The sequence below is a fragment of the Bombina bombina genome, chromosome 3, assembly GCF_027579735.1.
Source record: "Bombina bombina isolate aBomBom1 chromosome 3, aBomBom1.pri, whole genome shotgun sequence".
Classification (NCBI taxonomy): Eukaryota; Metazoa; Chordata; class Amphibia; order Anura; family Bombinatoridae; genus Bombina; species Bombina bombina.
The window spans coordinates 298,153,719-298,175,803 of record NC_069501.1 but is presented as its reverse complement, the minus strand read 5'-3'; the positions used below and the strand labels follow the sequence as shown (position 1 = coordinate 298,175,803).

Here is a 22,085-nt window from a genome sequence, read left to right as displayed (position 1 = left end):
TGGTAGGTTAATGTTGAATCCACAAGATCCTTTTGTAGATGATAAGACTTTAACTCTGAGGTATAAGGAAATAATCGCACTGGATAACGGCTAAGGGATGTTGCTCCTTGGAAGGTAGAATAACCTGTGAAAGCAAAATACTTATCAATGAGTAGGAATAGGAGGAGCCTTAAATAGGAAACAGAGAACCAGTTTTTAAAGGAATACCCCAAATCCTGACAGAGTGGGGTATAATTGGATCTTTTTTTTCCCTTTCATCTTCCTTTAAAAAATTTTCCCGGTCCCGGACTCTCAATTTGGAGTTGTGGTTCCGTCCCTAAGGTGGATGGTGCTATCTCCACACTAGCCAAGCATACTACTATCCCACTTGAGGATAGCTCGTCGTTCAGAGAGCCTATAGATAAGAAGATGGAAACTTTTCTCAGAAAAATGTTTCATTATACAGTATACTTGTTTCAACCGGCAGCGACTGTTGCCTCGGTTGCTGAAACTGCGGCCTACTGGTGTGACTCCTTATCGGAATTGATCGAGGTGGAGGGTCCCCTCAAAATTATCCAAGAAAGAATTAAGCCCTTGAGAATTGCTAATTCTTTTATTTGTGATGCAAACATGCAGATCATTCGACTAAATGCTAAGGTTTCTGTTTTTTCAGTGCAGACCCGTCGGGCGCTCTAGCTGAAATCCTGGTCTGCGGATATGGCTTCTAAGTCTAGACTCCTTTCCCTTCCTTTTAAGGGAAATATTTTATTTGGTCCAGGCCTGGACTCCATTATCTCCACGGTTACAGGGGGCAAGGGTGCCTTCCTACTGCAGGATAAAAAGAACAAGTCTAAGGGACAAGGCTCTAATTTTTGTTCCTTTCATATTGAGAAATCCCAATGACAACAGTCCTCCTCTAAACCCGAGCAAGCCAAGAGTACTTGGAAGCCGGCCCAATCCTAGAATAAATCCAAGGACAGTAAGAAGCCCGTCGAGACCAAGTCAGCATGAACGGGCGGCCCTCGATCTGGCGCTGGATCGTATAGGGGGCCGATTGTCGCTGTTTTCAGACGCTTGGTTCAGGGATGTGCAGGATCCATGGGTCCTGGAGGTCATAGCTCAGGGATACAAGAGGCATATTTCTCCTTTCAAGCCTGTCTTCAAAGCCAGAAAAGAGGGAAGCTTTTCTGGGGTGTGTGCGGGATCTATCCTCCCTAGGGGTCATTGTTCCGGTTCCTATCGCAGAAAGAGGTTTGGGATACTATTCAAACCTGTTCATTGTCCCAAAGAAGGAGGGAACTTTCCACCCGATTCTGGACCTAAAGTGCTTAAACAAATTTCTAAATGTCCCCTCGTTCAAGATGGAGACAATAAGGTCCATCCTTCCTCTAGTTCAGGAAGAACAGTTCATGACCACTATAGATCTGAAGGATGCTTACCTTCACGTTGCAATCCACAAGGATCACTTCCATTTCCTAAAGTTTGTGTTCCTGGACTAGCACTTCCAGTTTATTGCACTTCCGTTTGCTTTAGCTACTGCTCCAAGAATTTTTACGAAGGTATCTAGGGGCTCTTCTGGCCCTTGCCAGAACCTGGGTATAGCAGTAGCTCCCTACTTGGATGATATTGTGGTGCAAGCACCATCTTTTCGTCTAGCGTAGGACAATTCAGTATCTCTTCTCTCTCTTCTTCGATCTCATGGATGGAAGATAAACTTAGAAAAGAGTTCTCTGATTCCACGCACCAGGGTAGAATTCCTGGATACTATAATAGACTCCATATCCATGAGGCTATTTCTAACAGACCAACGACATTGCAAGCTAGCTTCGGCATGTCTTGCCCTCCGGACCTCCTTAAGGCCACCTGTGGCTTAGTGTATGGAGGTAATTGGTCTCATGGTGTCCAGCATGGACATAATTCCCTTTGCCAGGTTCCGTCTCAGACCGTTACAACTGTGCATGCTGAGGCAGTGGAACGGTGATCATTCGGATCTGTCTCAACTGATTTCTCTATACAACTGGTCTAGAGAATGGCTCTCTTGGTGGCTCTGTCCAGATAATCTTTCCAGAGGGACATCCTTTCTAAGACTATCCTGGGAGATTGTGACTATGGACGCGAGTCTATCAGGATGGGGAACTGTTTGGGGTGCCAAGAAGGCACAAGGCCTGTGGTCTCAGGAGTAATGCTCCCTCCCGATCAACATTTTGGAACTTCAAGCAATCTTCAATGCTCTGACGGCTTGGCCTCTTCTGGGTTCGTCCCGGTTTATCAGATTCCAATCAGACAATATAACCTTGGTGGCTTACATCAACCATCAGGGGGGATCGAGAAGCTCTCTAGCAATAAGGGAAGTATCTCAGATTCTGGAGTGAGTGGTGGACCACAGCTGTTCGCTGTCAGTGATAGACATTCCGGGTGTGGACAACTGGGAAGCAGATTTTCTCAGCAGAAAATCCTTTCATCCGGGGAATGGTCTCTCCATCCCAAAGTGTTTGGGGAGATATGCAGCAGGTTGGGGATGCCGGAGATAGATCTGTTAGCGTCTCGTCTCAATACCAAGCTACCCAGATATGGGTCGAGGTCCAGGGATCCTCAGGCGGAGCTAATAGATGCATTACCAGTGCCTTGGAGGTTCAATCTAATCTACCTTTTCCTGCCGTTACCACTCCTTCCTCGTGTAGTGGCCCGCCTCAAGCAGGAGCGGGCGTCAGTGATACTGATTGCTCCATCGTGGCCGCGAAAGATGTGGTTCACAGATTTGGTTCTCTGAGGCTGACTGTTTGGAGATTGAACGCTTAGTTCTAGCCAAGAGAGGTTTTTCTGAGAGAGTTATTGATACTCTCATTCAAGCTTGTAAGCCGGTTACTCGTCGCATCTATCATAAGGTGTGGAGAACCTATTTATTCTGGTGTGAAGAGCTTGGATTTCCCTGGCATAAGGTTAAGGTTGCCAGGATCCTATCGTTTCTCCAGGATGGACTGGAGAAGGGTCTTTCTGCCAGTTCCCTGAGGGGACAGATTTCGGCCCTGTCTGTTTTACTGCACAAGAGGCTCTCAGAGCTTCCAGATGTACAGTCTTTTGTTAAGGCTCTGATTAGGATCAGACCCGTGTTCGGATCTAAGGCTCCTCCTTGGAGTCTGAATCTTGTTCTTAAAGTTTTGCAGCGGGCTCTGTTTGAGCCTATGCACAAAATTGACATTAAGTTGTTATCCTGGAAGGTTCTTTTTCTACTGGCTACTGCTTCTGTGCGCAGAGTATCTGAGATTGCCGTATTGCAATGTGAGCCTCCTTATCTGGTATTCTATTCTGATAAGGCTGTCCTACATACTAAGTTAGGGTTTCTCCCTAAGGTCATGTCAGACCGCAACATCAATCAAGAAATTGTGGTTCCTTCCTTATGTCCTAATCCTTCTTCTTTGAAGGAACGTTTGCTTCATAATTTGGACGTGGTTCGTGGCCTTGAAGTTCTATCTTCAAGCTACTAAGGATTTTAGACAAACTCCTTCCTTGTTTGTTGCCTATTCTGGGAAGCATAAGGGGCAGAAGGTCTCTGCGACTTCCTTGTCTTTTTGGTTAAGGAGTGTTATCTGCTTAGCTTATGAGACAGCGGAACATAAGCCTCTTCAGAGAATTACTGCTCATTCTACTAGAGCAGTGGCTTCCTCTTGGGCCTTTCAGAATGAGGCCTCTATGGATCAGATTTGTAAGGCAGCTACCTGGTCCTCCTTACATACTTTTTCTAAATTTTACAAGTTTGATGTTTTTGCTTCAGCTGAAGCAGCCTTCGGGACAATGGTTTTGCAGGCTGTGGTGCCCTCAGATTAGGGTCTGCCTCTCTTTTTGTCCCTCCTGTTATCATGCAGTGCCCTCTAGAGCTTTGGTATAAGTTTCCCAACAGTAAGGAATGAAGCCGTGGACTCTCCTTATAATAAGAAGGAAAACATAAATTATGCTTACCAGATAAATTAATTTCCTTCTGTATAAAGAGAGTCCACGGCCCCGACCGTGTTCTCTGATGGCCCCTAAATTATATTTTTCTTCTGGCACTTTTAATACCCTGATATTTCTCCTACTGTTCCTTGTTCCCTCGGCAGAATGACTGGGGGATGGGGGAAGTGGGAGAGGTATTTAAGCCTTTGGCTGGGGTGTATGCCTCTTCCTGGTGGCCAGGTTCAGTATTTCCCAACAGTAAGGAATGAAGCCGTGGACTTTCCTTATACAGAAGGAAATTAAATTATATGGTAAGCATCTCCAATCCCACAGAAAACAGCGCAGTCTGTGAATACAAAAAGATGGACTCCAATAGTGCAATATTGTATGAACAAACAGCACTTTATTGACAAAAAACTTTGACCAGAATACTCACAATGTAAGATTTAAAAACATGCACAGAAAGGTTTCTTTACTCGAATATAGCGATATAGCCGGGTGCTTGTGTGGTCTAAGGTTGCTTGGGGGAACAGCAGCAGATTTCCCGGTCGGCGTGTGACGTCAACACCCGACAAACAGCTGATACACATTTCCCTTAGTCCTTGTACACACAGGCTTCCAGAGCTCGTAGCCTCAACGCGTTTCTCGCCCCCTGCTGGGCGCTTTCACAAGAGGAATAATGATCTATCATGATATGTCTTCATCACTAATTTATATCCTGTGCAACAGCACCATCTATCTATAGAACTGGTTATTACACTTCATGTTTGAAAGATATTAGACAAAAAATGTGTAACAATTTGATATACTATCCTATTCTTGTATCTAAAACAGTTTGCTATCTAACCTTATTAATAAAATGACATAAATGATCAGAAAAAAGAAGCACATGTATACACTGGGATGAAAATACAGGATCAAATTGATAAATACATAATTAATTAAAATCCTAAATATTAAAAAGTGTATTATACTTATTACTATCTCAACACCAATTATAAATTTAAAAACTAATAAATTATCCTAACATTTCATTACCATTGGCAGGAAGAGAATAAATAAATTCTTAAAAAATTAATTAATAAAAATCTATACACTTGATGAGAGGGGACAATTTACTACATTCCATAAATATATATATAATCAATTTTTGGACTGCTGTCATTTTGGACAATTTACTATCAGCATAATATCTTTATTAGTGTAATTAACCATTGCCCATTGCCATAATTTTGGTTACACTCTCCCTTATATATATATATACACATATTTGCTGAGTGATTGTTGCGCTGATTGTTTTTGGTGGTTTGTGTGCAAGTATATGGTAAGCATAATTTATGTTTTTTCATTTGCCAGATCCTTTCATTTTTAATAAAAATGGCACTGTAAAATGTTTATTAGTTTAAAGAAGAGTTAAAAAATAAAGGTTATAAGTCTTTCTTCCTATTGGTGTACAAGCAATACTTTGGTATCAGCTTAGCCAATGAGCTGCAGCCGTGTGCACAGCTTGCTGCTTATAGACTAGGAGACAAGCCTGCCACTGTATGGTGTGAGGTAGGGAGGTAAAGATTTTTGTTTCATTTTCTTTTCAAAGTAATAAAAGTTTTATGATGTCAGTTTAGTAAAACAACAAACTAAAAAAAAATGTTTATTGATAGAAGCAGTTCATTTTCAGACTTCGGTGTTTCTTTGGGTTTATGAGAACATTTAAACTAATAGTTTTTTTCTATTAAATCCCTTTAAGCTGTGTTGAGGTTAATCACACTTGCATTCCTGGTATTTCTGACAGTACATTGAGGTTGGAACATTGTTGTTGTTAGTTTTGAGAGAGCCTGTGACAAATGCTTCTGATACTGCTTTATTAGCCTTCACAAGGCTATCATTTATATTACTTGTCAATACGCTTATAATTTACCTTTTCTTTCCTCTTCTGCTTCCTCCCACAGGGAAACTGTGTAAACCTGACTGAGGCTCTGATGCTTTATGAAGAACAGCTGAACATGCTTTATTGCCCTGTAGAGTTCTCTAAGGAAATTGTGTGCATTCCCTCATACATGGAATTGTATCCTTTATCTATCTATTTATCTGTTTGTCTATCTATCTCATACACTGATTTCAAAGTATCACCAAGTATTCAAGCATGTTTTTCTGACTAAATTAGAATCACAAAGGCAAGTTAAAAGGATATGAGACCCACATTTTTTTCTGTCATGATTCAGATAGAGCATGCCATTTTAAACAACTTTCTAATTTACTCCTATTATCAACATTTTTTCATTCTCTTGGTATCTTTATTTTAAATAGCAGGAATGTAAGCTTAGGAGCCAGTCCATTTTTGGTTCAGCACCTGGGTAGCACTTGCTGATTGGTGGCTACATTTTATGTTGTTTTTTTTTTAATATACATACATTTACAAAAATACCTTTGTTGAAGGGACAGTAAACACGGTGTAATTACAGGACATTTTCATTATGTTGCTATAGAATAGCATAACAGCTCAGTCTTAATATTTTTAAAATAAATTAACATCCTTTTTACTGCTATTATTTTTCAATAGCCAAACTCTACCCCCATTTGCCTTATTTGGAGGAGCCAATCTGGGCTTTAGTGCACAGACAACAAGGCTAACAATGATCATAAAGTTAGTATAAAGAAGGGATGTACTTTCGGATCCTTTGTTAGGATTAGAAGGCGGTTGCTTGTGCCATTCTGCTCTTTTCTGAGCCAGATTTCTTCTTGTGAAAGTTCAACACACTAAGATCTGGATTTGCATAGATCTTAGTGTGTTGAATTTTCACAGGAATAAATCTGGCTCTGAAAAGAGCCAAATGCCATGAGTGGACGCCTTCTTCCACATTTGGATTCTAATGAAGGATCCGAATGCACATTCTAGTATAAAGTACATTGTTTTGCAGTTGTTATCTGTTATACCAATAAGGCACAGATATATAACAGTTAGCCTTTTCGAATTCAACAGTGTGTATTTCAATTTCTGAGAATTAAAAAGTGCTGAGTTTTCAGAGCTAAATTACATGAAAAGGGAACAAATAAATGATGAATATACAATTATAAAATACATTATAAAATAAAGTCCCTATGAAATGCCTTTAGTGAGTTTTAATATCTGGCACCTAATGTGGGTCCAGATAGGGAATACTCAAAACATTTTTAAATGCTGCAAGTTTGCCTTCAAATATCACAGATACTTTTATATTAAAATTAGGATCTTAGTCACGCAATATGGTTATATTCTGCTTAACCAGTCGCGAACATACAAGGTGACCAAATGTTGGCTGGTCCTAACACTACAATACTTTGCATTTTTGGCTGAATCATTTATACTTCTCTCTTTACAATAGAATAACTCCCTGACTTTATATACAACTCCAGTACACTGTCATGATCACACTTGAGCTTGGGCGGGGTGATTTAACCAATGGAAGATGGTCAGTCTTCTTTTTTTTTTTTAATACAAATCCACAAGCTTGGTTTAGAAAACCTTACACAACTAGAGTTTAGATACATATTTGGGTGGGCTGCCAATAAGACCAAAATAGCTACATAAAACAAGGGATATTGGTGAACATTCACTTGTAAATAAACATAACATTTATTTCATCAGATGGTAAGAGTCTATGGGGTAGATTTAACAAGCAGCGGATGCTGCAATCTACCCCCAAAGTTTCAGGTCCGCCTGAAACCTAAGTTAAGAAGCAGTGGTCGTAAGACCGCTGCTCCTTAAGTTATCCGCCACCTCTGAGGAGGCGGACAGTAATCATCACGATCGAATACAATCGGAATGATTGACATCCGCTGCTAGCGGCCGATTGGCCGTGAATGTGCCGGGGGCGGCATTGCACAATGCTGGCGGCATTTAGCTGTCGGGCGGGCATGATCCACTACAGTGGATCATGTCCATCCGACAGTTGTTAAATCTACCCCTAGGAGTCATCACATGTGGGAAATTCCCCTCTTGACCACCAGGAGGAGACAAAAATACACCAACACACAAGAGCTTTAAATCCTTATCACTTCCCATGATCCCAAGTCATGTTGCCTCCTTGATGAGGGTGAACAGTTGGGAGGCATACTTTTTTAGTCACCAGTCTTTTCACCCATGAGAATGATCTCTGGATCGGGAAGTTTCTCTCTAAATTGTGAGATGTTGGGATCTGCCAGAGAGAGATCTCGTGGTCACATAAATCACAAACTGCCCCAGTATTGCGCCAGGTCTTGGGACCTTCAACTAGTCTGATAGATGCTCTAGTGCTTCCCTGGTTGTTCAACAGGATTTATAAAACTTTCCTCCAAACAGGAACAAGCCTCAGCAATTCTTATTGCTCCAACGTTGATGTTATCAAGATCTCAAAACTATGAATTGGACCTCATGGCGATTGAGGGCTAGATTATGAATGGCATGTGAGAGCAATTTAATTTAACAAGCGTCAGGTTTGCACAACTTCAGAACTCTAGTCAAATGGATAGTAAACCCAATTTGTTTCTTTCATGATTCAGATAGAGCATGCAATTGTAAGCAATTTTCTAATTTACTCCTATTATCAATTTTTCTTCCTTCTCTTTGTATCTTTATTTGAAAAGCAGAAATGTATGCTTAAGAGCCGGCCCATTTTTGGTTCAGAATCTGAGTTGCACTTGCTGATTGGTTAGTTAGATTTAGCCACCAAAAAGCAAGTGCAACCCAGGTTTTGAACCAAAAATGGGCCGGCTCTTAAACATACATTTCTGCTTTTTAAATAAAGATACCAAGAGAAGGCAGAATTTTTTTAATAGGAGTAAATTAGAAAGTTACTTACAAATGCATGTTCTGTCTGAATCACAAAAGAAAAAAAATATGTTTACTATCCCTTTAACTGTTATGTATGATAAAAAAGTTGCATACAAAAACATGAAAAATAGCTTTAAAGCTACAGTTGTATTCATAAAAACACTGTTTAATAAAAAAAAAAATTTAATTGTATTCAAAAGTTATAAAACTCATAAATATGAGGTCTCAGGTAATTGGAAAAAAAGATGGCTTGAACATATAGATACATACATATACATGTCTAAATATGTGTGTATGAGATACATGTCTAAATGTGTGTGTGTGTGTGAGTGAGAGATACATGTCTAAATATGTGTGTGTGTGTGTGAGATACAGTACATGTCTAAATATGTGTGTGTGTGTGTGTGTGTGAGATACAGTACATGTCTAAATATGTGTGTGTGTGTGTGTGTGTGTGTGAGATACATGTCTAAATATGTGTGTGTGTGTGTGTGAGATACATGTCTAAATATGTGTGTGTGTGTGAGATACAGTACATGTCTAAATGTGTGTGTGTATGTATGTATATATATATATATATATATATATATATATATATATATATATATATATATCTTTTGTTTGTTATCCCTCTCGATTATAGTTGGAGAGGACTGTAACACGTTCATAGCTAGATTACGAGTTTTGCGTTATGAGTGAAAAAGCAGCGTTATGTTTCATAATGCTGCATTTTCCCTAACGCCACTATTTCAAGTCTTGTAGGTATAGGTTTACCGCACACCTTTTTGGCCGTCACGCAACGTCAGTACCGCACTTTTAAAAAAAGTCCTTTTTCAATGGGACTTCCATAGCGCCGGTATAACTAATAGTTACATTGTAGCCATCTTAGGTTTTATTTTTATTTCACAGGTAAGTTTGTATTTATTTTAACTTGGTAGACTAGTTAGTAAATAGTTATTAACTCATTCCTAGCTGCCTAGTTAAAATAAATACAAACTTACCTGTAAAATAAAACCTAACCTGCCTTACACTAAAAGCTAACATTACAATAAAATAAAATTAATTAAATTATTAAAATACAATTTTCTAAATTACAATTTTTTTTAATCAAAAATAAAAATTAATTACTCCTAATCTAATAGCCCTATCAAAATAAAAAAAGCCTCTTCCATCTTCATCCAGCTGGGGGAAGTCCTCATCCAGACAGCAAGAAGTCTTCATCCAGACGGCATCTTCATCCATCCGGCACGGAGCGAGTCCATCTTTAAGACATCCGGCGCGGAGCATCCTCTTCTTACGATCGTCGCTGGAAAATTAAGTTTCCTTTTAAGTGACGTCATCCAAGATGGCGTCCCTTACATTCCTATTGGCTGAAAGATTTTTATCAGCCAATAGGAATTAAAGGGGAAAAAATCCTATTGGCTGTTGCAATCAGCCAATAGGATTGAGCTTTCATCCTATTGGCTGTTGCAATCAGCCAATAGGATTGAGCTCTCATTCTATTGGCTGTTCCAATCAGGGTTATTAACATTTTGTAGGTGGCAGCGATGTCGGGGGTGGCGGATTAGGGGTGTTTAGACTCGGGGTTTATGTTAGGGTGTTTGGTTTAGACATATCTTTTTCTTTCCCCATAGACATCAATGGGGCTGCGTTATGGAGCTTTTGTTTCCGCAATCACAGGTGTTAGGCTTCTTTTTTGTTGGCTCTCCCCATTGATGTCTATGGGGAAATCGTGCACGAGAACGTCAAAGCAGCGCTTGTATTTCGGTGCGTTATGGAGCTCAACGCCACCATATCGCTCGCAAAAACCTGCTTTTTCAAAACCTGTAATAGCGCTACAGGGAGGTGAAATAATGCTGCTTTTCAGTTTCTTAAATCAGTGATACTGAATGTTAAACTATGCTGTTTGTCATTTTTTCCTTTCTAAGAAATCCTTTTGCAGTGTAACAACAGATTAAACATTTTCTGTGAGAGAATGGAAATTCGCAATTGCAGGAAGTTAGGGGCATGAAAATATTAGAGTCAAAGATACATAAGTACTAAATTGCAAAACATTTGGTATTTTCAGTGATGTGCAAATATGCTAATAACTAGTTATTGATAACTTTTACTATTTATTTTCCTGATAATTATCTATGTAACAAATACCAATATATATATTTTTTTTTTCATTTTTAGGTGACTAAATAGCTTGTCTGGAACTGTAAAGATGTATAGATTTGTATTCCCTGGAATGTAGCTAGAATAAATTCCATGAAAATGAGTCAAAATGTTATCTGTCTTAATAGGAGTCTGTTTATTCTCATACTTCGTTCTCCTTGACTTCCTGTTTCAGATGGGTGTTTTACACAATTTGGAAGAAAAAAACAAATTCCTGAAAATCTTATTCTCAGTGCTGCATAGAGCAGAACACGCATGGCACTTGCTGCATGGAGCCAGTTTTTTGGGGAAAAAAGTAAATTATACGCTGTAGATAATCCTAAAGAAAATTTAGTATAAATGTTGTACTTGGAGGTTGGAAATATTATTTAAGTTTGAGAAAAAGTGAACTGAAAATGAATATTTTGATGAGCTGGGACGTTATTTTATTAAATTTTGTTGTTTTGTTTGGTTTTTGAAAGCAAATTTAGAGACTGGCAGCAAACGTTAAGCTGCTAAATGCACTGAACCTGAAGAATGTGATCTGTTTTATTCATTTGTTACTTTATTAAGTTTTTGAACAAGTACCACAAAACAATTTTTTCCAATTACTTACAGTTAGTTTGTAGTGTCTAGAACATTTACATTTTATAATAAAAAATAATAAAATAATTTCACTTATAATTACATTTACAATAAAACACGAGTAGATGCCCATCACAGTTAAATATTAAACATGACTTGGAATGAATCCCCACATATCCGCACACACACACACACACACATATATAATATATATATACTGTATATATAGATATGTATGTGTATGTATATATTGGCGAAAAGTCTAATATGATGACGTGCTTTGCTAAGAATTTTTAGTGTTTTAACTTAAAATAACAATACATAATATACAGCAATATGTTTAGCTGTCAATAACCTAAAATTTGGACGCATCCACTTTTTTTTTCATTCTTTTATACCATGTATCACACCCTATGTAGTTTGGTGCTATAAAAATGATATTGAACCCTTAGTGCTTCCATTAAAGCCTTCCAAAAGGGCCCTTATTTGTAAGGCAGGTCTTAAACTTCTATCATACTTTTCTAAATATGCAGACTATTTTATGTAGACATTGTATAGTTTTGTTTTTGTTGTTGTGTTTTTTTGTTTTTTTTACATTCAAGAGATTGTGGTCTCTCTGGGAAACTTATAGCATGTTTTTCAAGACTAAATCAATGAACAGTTGGTCATTGAAGCACCTTCTACAAACTAAATCTAGACTTTTTTTTTTCTTTGAGAATAGTAGTTAACACTACAAAGTACAAGAACAGGCAAACCATTATTTTATACTTGAAACCACCAGGCATTCTTTTTTTTATAGAACTGAAAAAGTGTTGTTGTTTGACATGTGATAGGCTCAGCACTGTAGTACTGTAATATACATTGATGTGAAAAGTAAATTATACTTAATAAAACAATGAGTTCCTTTTAAATCCCCTTTGTAATGTAACCTCTGTACTAAAATGTGGACAAGCTTTACATGATTTAGTGTATAGCACTGATTTTCAAACCTGTCCTCAAGCCTCGCTAACAGGTCAGATTTTGAGGATATCTGAACTAGAGCAGTGATTTGCAACCTTTTTTTTGCCGTGGCACAGTTTTTTACATTAAAAAATCCTGGGGTACACCACCATCCCAAAATTTTACAAAATCACACATTGTAGCCTAATACAGGAGATATATATATATATATATATATATATACACACACACACACACACTGTACTGTGCTGTCATGCCATGCCTCCTACAAACTATACATGAAATATTGACATTCATTCGCAAACAAGCAAACAATCATAATGATTGTCTGTGAATGAATGTCAATATGTAATGGTTGTAAATGATGCCTGATGAGCCTGTCACATACCTCCCAATATTTCAAAATTTGAAAGAGGGACACCCCTGCACTGTTGTCAGTCTGCCGCGGCACACCTGAGGATCTCTCACGGCACATTAGTGTGCCACGGCACACTGGTTGAAAAACACTGAACTAGAGAACAGGTGAAATAATCAGCTGCTTTGTAAACACGGTTATTTTACCTGTTCTCACCCAAGGTGATCCTGAAAAGCTGGCCTGTTTTAAACTAGTGAATAGCAGTGGGGATTTTCCTGCTACATTTTCAACTAATGTATCACAATTTAGAAAAGGAGGAATACTTTTTTGCATTTAGTTTGTTCAAATCCACGTGTATTTAAATATAAATGCCATACTAAAAATACAAACGACCAAATATTAAAACTTTTTCCTACTACATATTTACCCCACGCTTCTACACCTAAACTGAAGTTAAAAACAGGAAATGTGACTCTCAATATTATTAAAAATCACAAGCTTCTTATACTCACACCATAGGCTAGAATGATTTTTTATTTATAGTCTCATATTTGTAAAAAAAAAAAACACACGTTTTTTTAAAAAAAATAATAGAGGTTTGTTTTATACATATGCTTATATGTATTTAATATAATAGTTGGTTATACAAGTAAAATGTTTGCTTGTTGTATTGTGATTTCTAAATGTTAGAACTTAAAACTAAAATTTTTAGTTTAAATATTTTTTTTTTTAAAGAAAAAGCTTAGTATTTATATGGTGTGAGTTCTCTTCCTCTGCAACAAGCAGGATCAAGAGAAATTAGAATTACTTTATTTTCAGAGACAAGTGAATGTTATGGGATTTAACTAAAAGCTAGTTATAATCAGGGTCAAGTTTTAATTTAAACTGTAGCTTAAAAGCTCAAATGACATTTAAATGTAAACATGCCATTTGAAGAATTTAAATTCCTTTGAAGACTATAAAATAGTCCTAAATACGTGCGAAACACAGCTGCATTTTATCAAGTTTTTACATTTCTTTAAATCTACTTTGTTCTCAATTTTCCAAACCACATCTACATATTCTAAAGTTCTTGATTTTTTTTTAATCATGCAGCACTAAAGCATTTTAGAAAAGGTACTTGTAGCGTCTGTACAATAGCACTGTTGCACTCCTATCATTGAGAATACTGGTATTAAGATAAAGAAAATATTGTTTTTTAAGTGAACCTTGTTAATAATTACTATACTGTAATTTAATAATCTCTTTAAAAAATGTAAGTCCCATTATATAAAATTGAATTGTTAGAAATGCTTTTTTTTTTAATTTTTAAACAAATTCTTCATTGTTTGAATTAAAGTAAGAAAATTGTCTTACAGTTGAACAAACACATGAAAACAATTAACAAACATTGTTTTTTCTGTTTTTGGTTTTGTGTTTAAATCTGCTTTGTTTAGAGGGAAACTTTGTCATTATTTGTATTAAATGTTTTATCATTTGGGTTCATCAGGCTTGTTAGTGCAGGAATTTTTTAATTCAAAAAGCAAGCCTAAATTTATTAAAAATTCATTCAAATCTAATAGTACAAATCAGTGCAACCACTATTTTGTCCTATAGAGCGGATTCACTAATTAAAGAGAGATCACAGCTATTTTTGTGAATCAGCTTTATATGATAACATAGGGAATGATGAGTACTCTTATTTCTTAGTGAGTGTTTGCAATAGATACTAAAATAGATTAGTAGATCCATTCACAAATGCGTTTGACAAATAAAGCAGGGCGTAGGTTCACATGTGCACAAACAGATGTACAGTAGTGGTTCCTTTTTCCTCGTTTGCACTAAACCTGCTTCCATTTGAAAATTATTCATATTTTGAAAACTTGATTGTTGTTGGTTTGACTTGCAAGAAGAATGCTTGCCTTTTGCATTTGCTGCATCATGTAGTACCTATGTTTAAATAAAGGTACACAGTTATTACTTGTGTGGTTAATTTCATTTTTTTATTGAACTTTTGCTGAATATGATCCTATAATAAACTACTTCAACTATGTTAATCGTAACACTCTGTTTATCTGTTCACTGGATACAAATCCTTTTCTTTCCTAGTTCTTGTGTTTTTTAAATTGGAAGCCAACAATTTGCTTTAATCAATTTCTTGAAAATATCTATTTTTTTTACTGCAGAAAACCACATTTACAGTTTAAATACCATACAAGTGAACTGTATGAGTTCATTGTTTACCACACTAATAAACAACATACATTTCCACACAAAACATTGAGATCTCTTTGCATAAAGTGTATGCATGTGATATCTATGGATTTACAGTATTTTTTCTTACATCTAATACAATGTTTTTTCTTTCTAATAACACAATGAGTCCATGGATCATCTAATTACTAATGGGATATATCACTCCTGCCCAGCAGGAGGCGGCAAAGAGCACCACAGCAAAGCTGTTAAATATCAGATCCCTTCCCTCCCACCCCAGTCATTCTCTTTGCCTGTGTTAGAGCTAGGAAGTGGTAAAGTTAGGTGTTCAAAAATAATAAAATCTTGCTTGAAGAATCATTTTCTAAGTAGTGCAAGATTGTGCTGCTTTGTCCTAGGGTGTAGCCATAGTCCACATCAGTCTCTTCAGTAGGGCAGTGGTGGCTTTAGAGCAATGGGAACTTGTGGGACATAATTCTCACTGCGCCTCCCATATAATTTATGCTGCCCTAACTCTGAAAGCCTGAGTGAAATTAATCAGTCTTTTTTCTTTCCACAGGTCTATGTGAGGGAGAGGACCTCTCAAACCTGGTGAGCTGCCTTGCTGTCAGGCAGATTTGTGAGGTAAGTGCTGACTTTATTTATTTCTGGGAAGGAGAAAACACTCACAAAAAGTGGGCACTTTATTTCAAAGAGAAGAAAAAAAGCAGCCATTTTATTTTAAGGCACTTTAATTTATATAAAGGACACTTAAACTCTCCTATACTGGAGAGGACTCTCAGACAGCAGTTTATGCAGGCAATGGGGCTGAGAATAGTCTGCTCGGTATTTAAACACTGGTGGTTCAACTTCTCCCGGCGGTTAAACTTTAAACAATATGCCGACCGGTAGATTTTTTTTTTTTGAGGACGCCCATGAGGGGCGGAGCTAAGTGAGGCGGAAATCTGCATTGAGCGCCACTTTCTTCACTGCGGAGGAACAGAATTTCCAGGGTCTGTCTAGAAACGCATGATTTTCTGAAAGCATGCATTTCTAGGACCGGAGAATGGCTCATTTCGTCTGCTGCTGGAGTCTGGATCGTTTATCTACTGAAAGGGGACAAAACTCCGGTGTAGCAGGCCAAGTAGGCACCTCAGCAAAGAAGCTGAGGTGTAGAGGTGTTTCTTTTCTGTTATTTAACTTAATACTTCATTCTGCAGACTTAAGTAAGAAAGTTACGATTTAAAGGGAAAAAGATTAAGGTTATTATTTGTTAAATTGATCCATTATGAGTCAGAATGGACCAAGAGGCATTGCAAAGTGTCAATTGTTCTTTATGTTTTGATGCCAATGTGGAACCACAGATCCCTTTCTGTTCCTCATGCATTGAGAGGACTTTAAATTATAGGGATAAACTTTTTTTCTGAGCCAACATTTTCTAAGGCGGATGTTGTCCAGGAGTCAAATGACAATGTTCAATATATGCCGCAGCTTTCTCTTAAAGCGTCCTAAATTTTACCGCCCACAAATGCAGTGCCCTGCGCTTCCCCTCTAACTCCTCCTGGAGTTACGTTGCAAGACATTGCTTCCCTCATGTCTTCTGCAGTCTCTGATGCGTTGTCTGCTTTTCCCATGTTGCAGGGAAAATGTAAGAGAATAATTAAACATTCAGTTAGCGAGGTTACTGATGCAGTTGTTGCTATTTTGGACACCCCCTCCCAAAAGCCAGAGGAGGAGGATACTTCGGTAGCATCTGAGTGTTAAATCTCAGATTATGGCAGTGTAATTCCTCCTGCTGATACTGAAGTTGTATCTTTCAGGTTTAAGCTAGAACACCTCCGTCTGTTACTCAAGTAGGTTTTAGCTACATTGAATGACAGCGACACCATTGTCGTAGTTATTCCTAAGAAATCCAGTAAACTAAACAAATATTTTGATGTACCTTCCACGGTAGAGGTTTTTCCAGTACCAGACCGAGCTTCTGAGATCATTGCTAAGGAATGGGAGAGACCGGGTATCCCTTTTTCTCCATCTCCTATTTTTAAAAAGATGTTTCCCATAGCGGACTCTTATCAAGAAGGCTTGGCAAACAGTACCCAAGGTGGAAGGAGCTGTTTCCACTCTGGCCAAGAGAACTACTATCCCCATAGAGGATAGTTGTGCCTTTAAAGATCCTATGGACAAAAAATTAGAGGGGTTACTCAAGATGATGTATGTACACCAAGGTTTACAATGGCAACCTGCTGTGTGCATTGCTACCGTCACTAGTGCTGCGGTATATTGGTTTGATGCGTTGTCTGATGCTATTATGACAGACTCTTCCCTTGATAAGATCCAGGATAGGATAAAAGCCCTTAAATTGGCTAATTCCTTTATTACTGATGCTTCCCTACAGGTTATCAAACTGGGAGCAAAGATTTCAGGTTTTGCTGTACTAGCCCGCAGGGCCTTATGGTTAAAACCTTGGTCTGCGGATGTGTCATCTAAGTCTAAACGTTTAGCGATTCCTTACAAGGGAAAGACCTTGTTTAGACTGGGTTTGACGGAAATAATCTCTGATATTATGGGAGGAAAGGGTCATCTTCTCCCTCAGGATAAGAGAAACAAGCAAAAGGGACGTTAGAGAAATTTTCATTCCTTTCGAAATTTCAAGGGAAATTCTTCCGCTGCCTCTTCCAAGCAAGTACAGTCTAAACCTTTCTGGAGACCCAATCAGTATTGGAACAAGGGAAAACAATCCAAAAAGCCTGCTATTAAATCAAAAACAGCATGAAGGGCCTGCCCCCGATCCAGAACCGGATCTTGTGGTGGGCAGGCTTTCTTCGCCAGGCTTGGGTTCGAGATGTTCAGGATCCCTGGGCAGTGGACATATTGTCCCAGGGATACAAACTAGAGTTCAAGAATTTTCCTCCCAGAGGCAGGTTTCCGCTTTCAAGATTATCTGTAGACCAGACAAAAAGAGAGGCGTTCTTACACTGTGTACGGGACCTTTCTAACCTGGGAGTGATAGTTCCTGTTCCGATGCTGGAACAGGGTCTGGGGTTTTATTCCAATCTGTTTGTGGTTCCCAAAAAGGAGAGAACCTTCAGACCAATTTTAGATCTCAAGAGTCTAAACAAATTCCTCAGAGTACCGTCCTTCAAGATGGAAACTATTTGTTCCATTCTTCCTTTGGTCCAAGAGGGTCAATTAATGACAACGGTGGATTTAAAGGACGTGTATCTGCATGTTCCCATTCACAGGGATCATCACAAGTTTCTAAGGTTTGCATTTCTAGACAAACACTTCCAATTCGTGGCACTCCCTTTCGGCCTTGCCACAGCTCCCAGAATTTTCTCAAAGGTTCTGCTATCCATGTTAGCGGTGCTCCGATTACGGGGCATTGCAGTGGCGCCGTATCTGGATGACATTCTGGTCCAAGACACCAGCCTTCTAGGATGGGGAGCAGTCTGGGGCTCTCTGAAGGCGCAGGGAACTTAGACTCAGTCAGAGTCTGTTCTGCCCATAAACATTCTGGAGCTGAGAGCAATCTTCAATGCTCTTCTGGCCTGACCCCAGTTAGCCTTGGCCCAGTTCATCAGGTTCCAGTCGGACAACATAGCTTCAGTGGCTTACATCAACCATCAGGGAGGAACATGGAGTTCCTTAGCCATGACAGAGGTAGCCAAGATAATTTGGTGGGCGGAGACCCACAATTGTTGTCTGTCGTCAATCCACATCCCTGGGGTCGACAACTGGGAGGCGGACTTCCTGAGCAGACAGACCTTTCACCCGGGGGAGTGGGAACTCCATCCAGAAGTGTTTTCCAGCCTGATTCTCAAATGAGGTCAGCTGGAATTGGATCTCATGGCATCTCGGCAGATTGCGAAGCTTCCGAGGTACGGGTCAAGGTCAAGGCACCCTCAGGCTGTACTGATAGACGCCCTGGCGGTACCATGGAACTTCAGTCTTGCATACCTATTTCCTCCGTTCGCTCTTCTTCCTCGGGTCATTGCTCGAATCAAGCAGGAGAGGGTGTCGGTAATACTAATTGCACCAGCTTGGCCTTGCAGGATTTGGTATGCAGATCTGGTGGATATGTCATCTCTTCCACCTTGGAGACTTCCGTTGAGAAAGGACCTTCTACTTCAAGGGCCCTTCCTTCATCCAAATCTAGTTTCTCTGAAGCTGATTGCTTGGAGATTGAACGCTTAATTTTATTCAAGCGGGGATTTTCAGAATCGGTCATAGAGACCATGATTCAGGCTCGTAAACCTGTGACTAGAAAGATTTACCACAAGATATGGCGTAAATATCTATATTGGTGTGAATCCAAGGGCTACTCTTGGAGTAGAGTTAGAATTCCTAGAATTCTGTCTTTTCTCCAAGAAGGATTGGAGAAGGGATTATCGGCAAGTTCCCTAAAGGGTCAAATATCTGCCTTGTCTATTTTGTTACATAAACGTCTGGCGGACGTACCAGACGTGCAATCGTTTTGTCAGGCCTTGGTCAGGATCAGTCCTGTGTTCAAACCAGTTACTCCTCCCTGGAGTCTTAATTTAGTTCTTCAAGGGGCTCCGTTTGAGCCTATGTATTCCTTAGATATTAAGTTGTTATCTTGGAAAGTTTTGTTTCTTGTTGCTATTTCATCTGCTCATAGAGTGCCAGAGCTCTCGGCATTACAGAGTCTCCTTACCTTATTTTTCATTTGGATAAGGTAGTTTTACGTACAAAGTTAGGGTTTCTACCTAAAGTAGTTTCTGACCGGAGCATTAATCAGAAGATTGTTGTTCCTTCCTTGTGTCCTAATCCTTCTTCTCAGAAGGAACGGCTTCTGCACAATTTGGACGTGGTTCGTGCTCTAAAATTCTATATACAGGCGACTAAGGATTTTCGTCAGTCTTCTGCCTTATTTGTGGTTTTCTCTGGAAAATATAAGGGACAGAAAGCTACGACTACTTCCCTTTCTTTGTGGTTGAGGAGTATCATACATTTTGCCTATGAAACTGCTGGACAGCAACCTCCAGAGAGGGTTACGGCTCATTCCATGAGGGCTGTTTCTTCCTCATGGGCATTCAAAAATGAAGCTTCTGTAGAACAGATTTGCAAGACTGCAACTTGGTCCTCTCTTCACACTTTTTCAAAGTTCTATAAATGTGATACTTTTCCCTCTGCTGAGGCCGCTTTTGGGAGAAAGGTTCTTCAAGCAGTGGTGCCTTCCATTTAGGTTACCTGTCTTGTCCCTCCCTTATCATCTGTGTACTCTAGCTGGGGTATTGAATCCCATTAGTAATTAGATAATCCGTGGACACATCGTGTCATTAGAAAGAAAACAAAATTTATGCTTACCTGATAAATTTATTTATTTCTTGACATGATGAGACCACAGCCCGCCCTGTTTTTGAGACAGTTTGTTGGTATATTATAAACTTCAGACACCTCTGCACCTTGTTACTTCCTTTCTCTCCTTTACTTCGGTCGAATGACTGGGGTGGGAGGGAAGGGAGGTGATATTTAACAGCTTTGCTGTGGTGCTCTTTGCCGCCTCCTGCTGGGCAGGAGTGATATACCCCATTAGTAATTAGATGATCCGTGGACTCATCATGTCAAGAAAGAAAGAAATTTATCAGGTAAGCATACATTTTTTTTTTTTATTCCTGGATAATCTACCACAGTACAGAAGCTGGGTTATGATAGACGTATATATGTCAAAGGGATGTTAAACACCTCCTGCTTTTGTATATAAAACTAAAGGGACGTTAAACACCTCCTGCTTTTGTATATAAATTGTGCCTTGCACCAAAGAGGCCAAATTTTTTTAAGAATTATAAGAAATCCAGGCACTACATTTAAAAAAGGACCTTTATTTTTTATTTGGGTCCAAACAAGCTAAGTAGTGATGTTCCAAGCCTCAAGCAGGCACTTATCTTTAGACCTGTTGCTGTGTTTGGAACCAAACCAGGAAAAAAGGTCCTTTTGTATTGTAGTGACTGGATTTGTTATTTATTTCATGAGAATATGGTGCAAGTCCACAAGCCATCACAAGTCCAATACACTAGGAGGAGGCAAAACACCCAACATAACAGAGCTTTTAACCCCTACCACTTTCCTGTGATCCTTCAATTTTCTACTTTCTTTCCAGCAAGAAGTGATGGTGAAATGTTAAGCACTTATCTTCGCATCATTTGACAGGGGTTCTCTAACTCATTTAAAAAACATTTCCACATCAGAAAACCTGCAAACAGGTCAGAGGGGAAGACAAGAGATCAGCCAGACAGTGATATCTTCACACAGGCGAAATGTAGCCATGCTCGACAAACCCATGGACTACAGTGTGTTGCTCATTTCAGATCCTCGACACTGTGCTTGCTTTAGCTTAAAGGGACATGAAACCCAAAAATTTGTTTTTCTTGATTCATATAGAGAATACAATTTTAAACAACTTTCTAATTTACTCCTATTATCTAATTTGTTTCATTCTCTTGGTATCATTTGTGGAAGGAGCAGCAATGCACAATCACATGGGTGAGCCAATCACAATCGATATATATATATATATATATATATATATATATACATATATGTATATATATATATATATATATATATGTGTGTGCAGCCACCAATCAACAGCTAGAACCTAGGTTCTCTGCTGCTCCTGAGCTTGTCTAGATAAACCTTTCAGCAAAGGATAACAAGAGAAGGAAGCAAATTAAATAATAGAAGTAAATTGGAAAGTTGTTTAAAATTGTATTCTCTATCTGAATCATGAAAGAAAAAATGTGGGTTTCATGTCTCTTTAAATGGACTCTACTGGAAGCAGTCTTCTGCAGCTAAGGGGAGCACTGTAGACTAAGTTACTGACAAGTAAGTATTATGCACCTTCATAGGTCGCAGGCTTTTTAGCATTGTCATGAACATGTTTCACATAGCCTGGGGACCTAGTCACATACATCATTTAACACTACATGCAGTTTTGAGCACTTTTACAAAAATATATATAAGTACTTTCACTTTAAATTTACCTTTCGGCTTTAGTGCACACTGGATATTTGGTCCTTATACGCAGCCGTCTCTCATATGGCTAGGAGTGTTTTCAGTCCTAATGGAAGCAAATATTTACTTTTTGGGTTTTTTCAGTTCTGAATACACCAAGGATTAGTTTTTGCTGCAAATGTAATACTCCTTCACCCTCCTTCC

General features: G+C 38.7%; 1 protein-coding gene across 1 annotated transcript in view; it reads left to right on the top strand.

Moving 5' to 3' along the window:
• SMS (spermine synthase) overlaps positions 1–14,776 on the top strand; it is a 417,092-nt gene extending 402,316 nt beyond the window's left edge. The window contains exons 10-11 of the mRNA XM_053706374.1: positions 5,856–5,971; positions 11,031–14,776. Of these exons, the coding sequence (XP_053562349.1) occupies positions 5,856–5,971; positions 11,031–11,073 (159 nt within the window). The 3' untranslated portion in view covers positions 11,074–14,776. The remainder of the gene's footprint in view (positions 1–5,855; positions 5,972–11,030) is intronic.
• Positions 14,777–22,085: the final 7,309 nt, after the last annotated feature.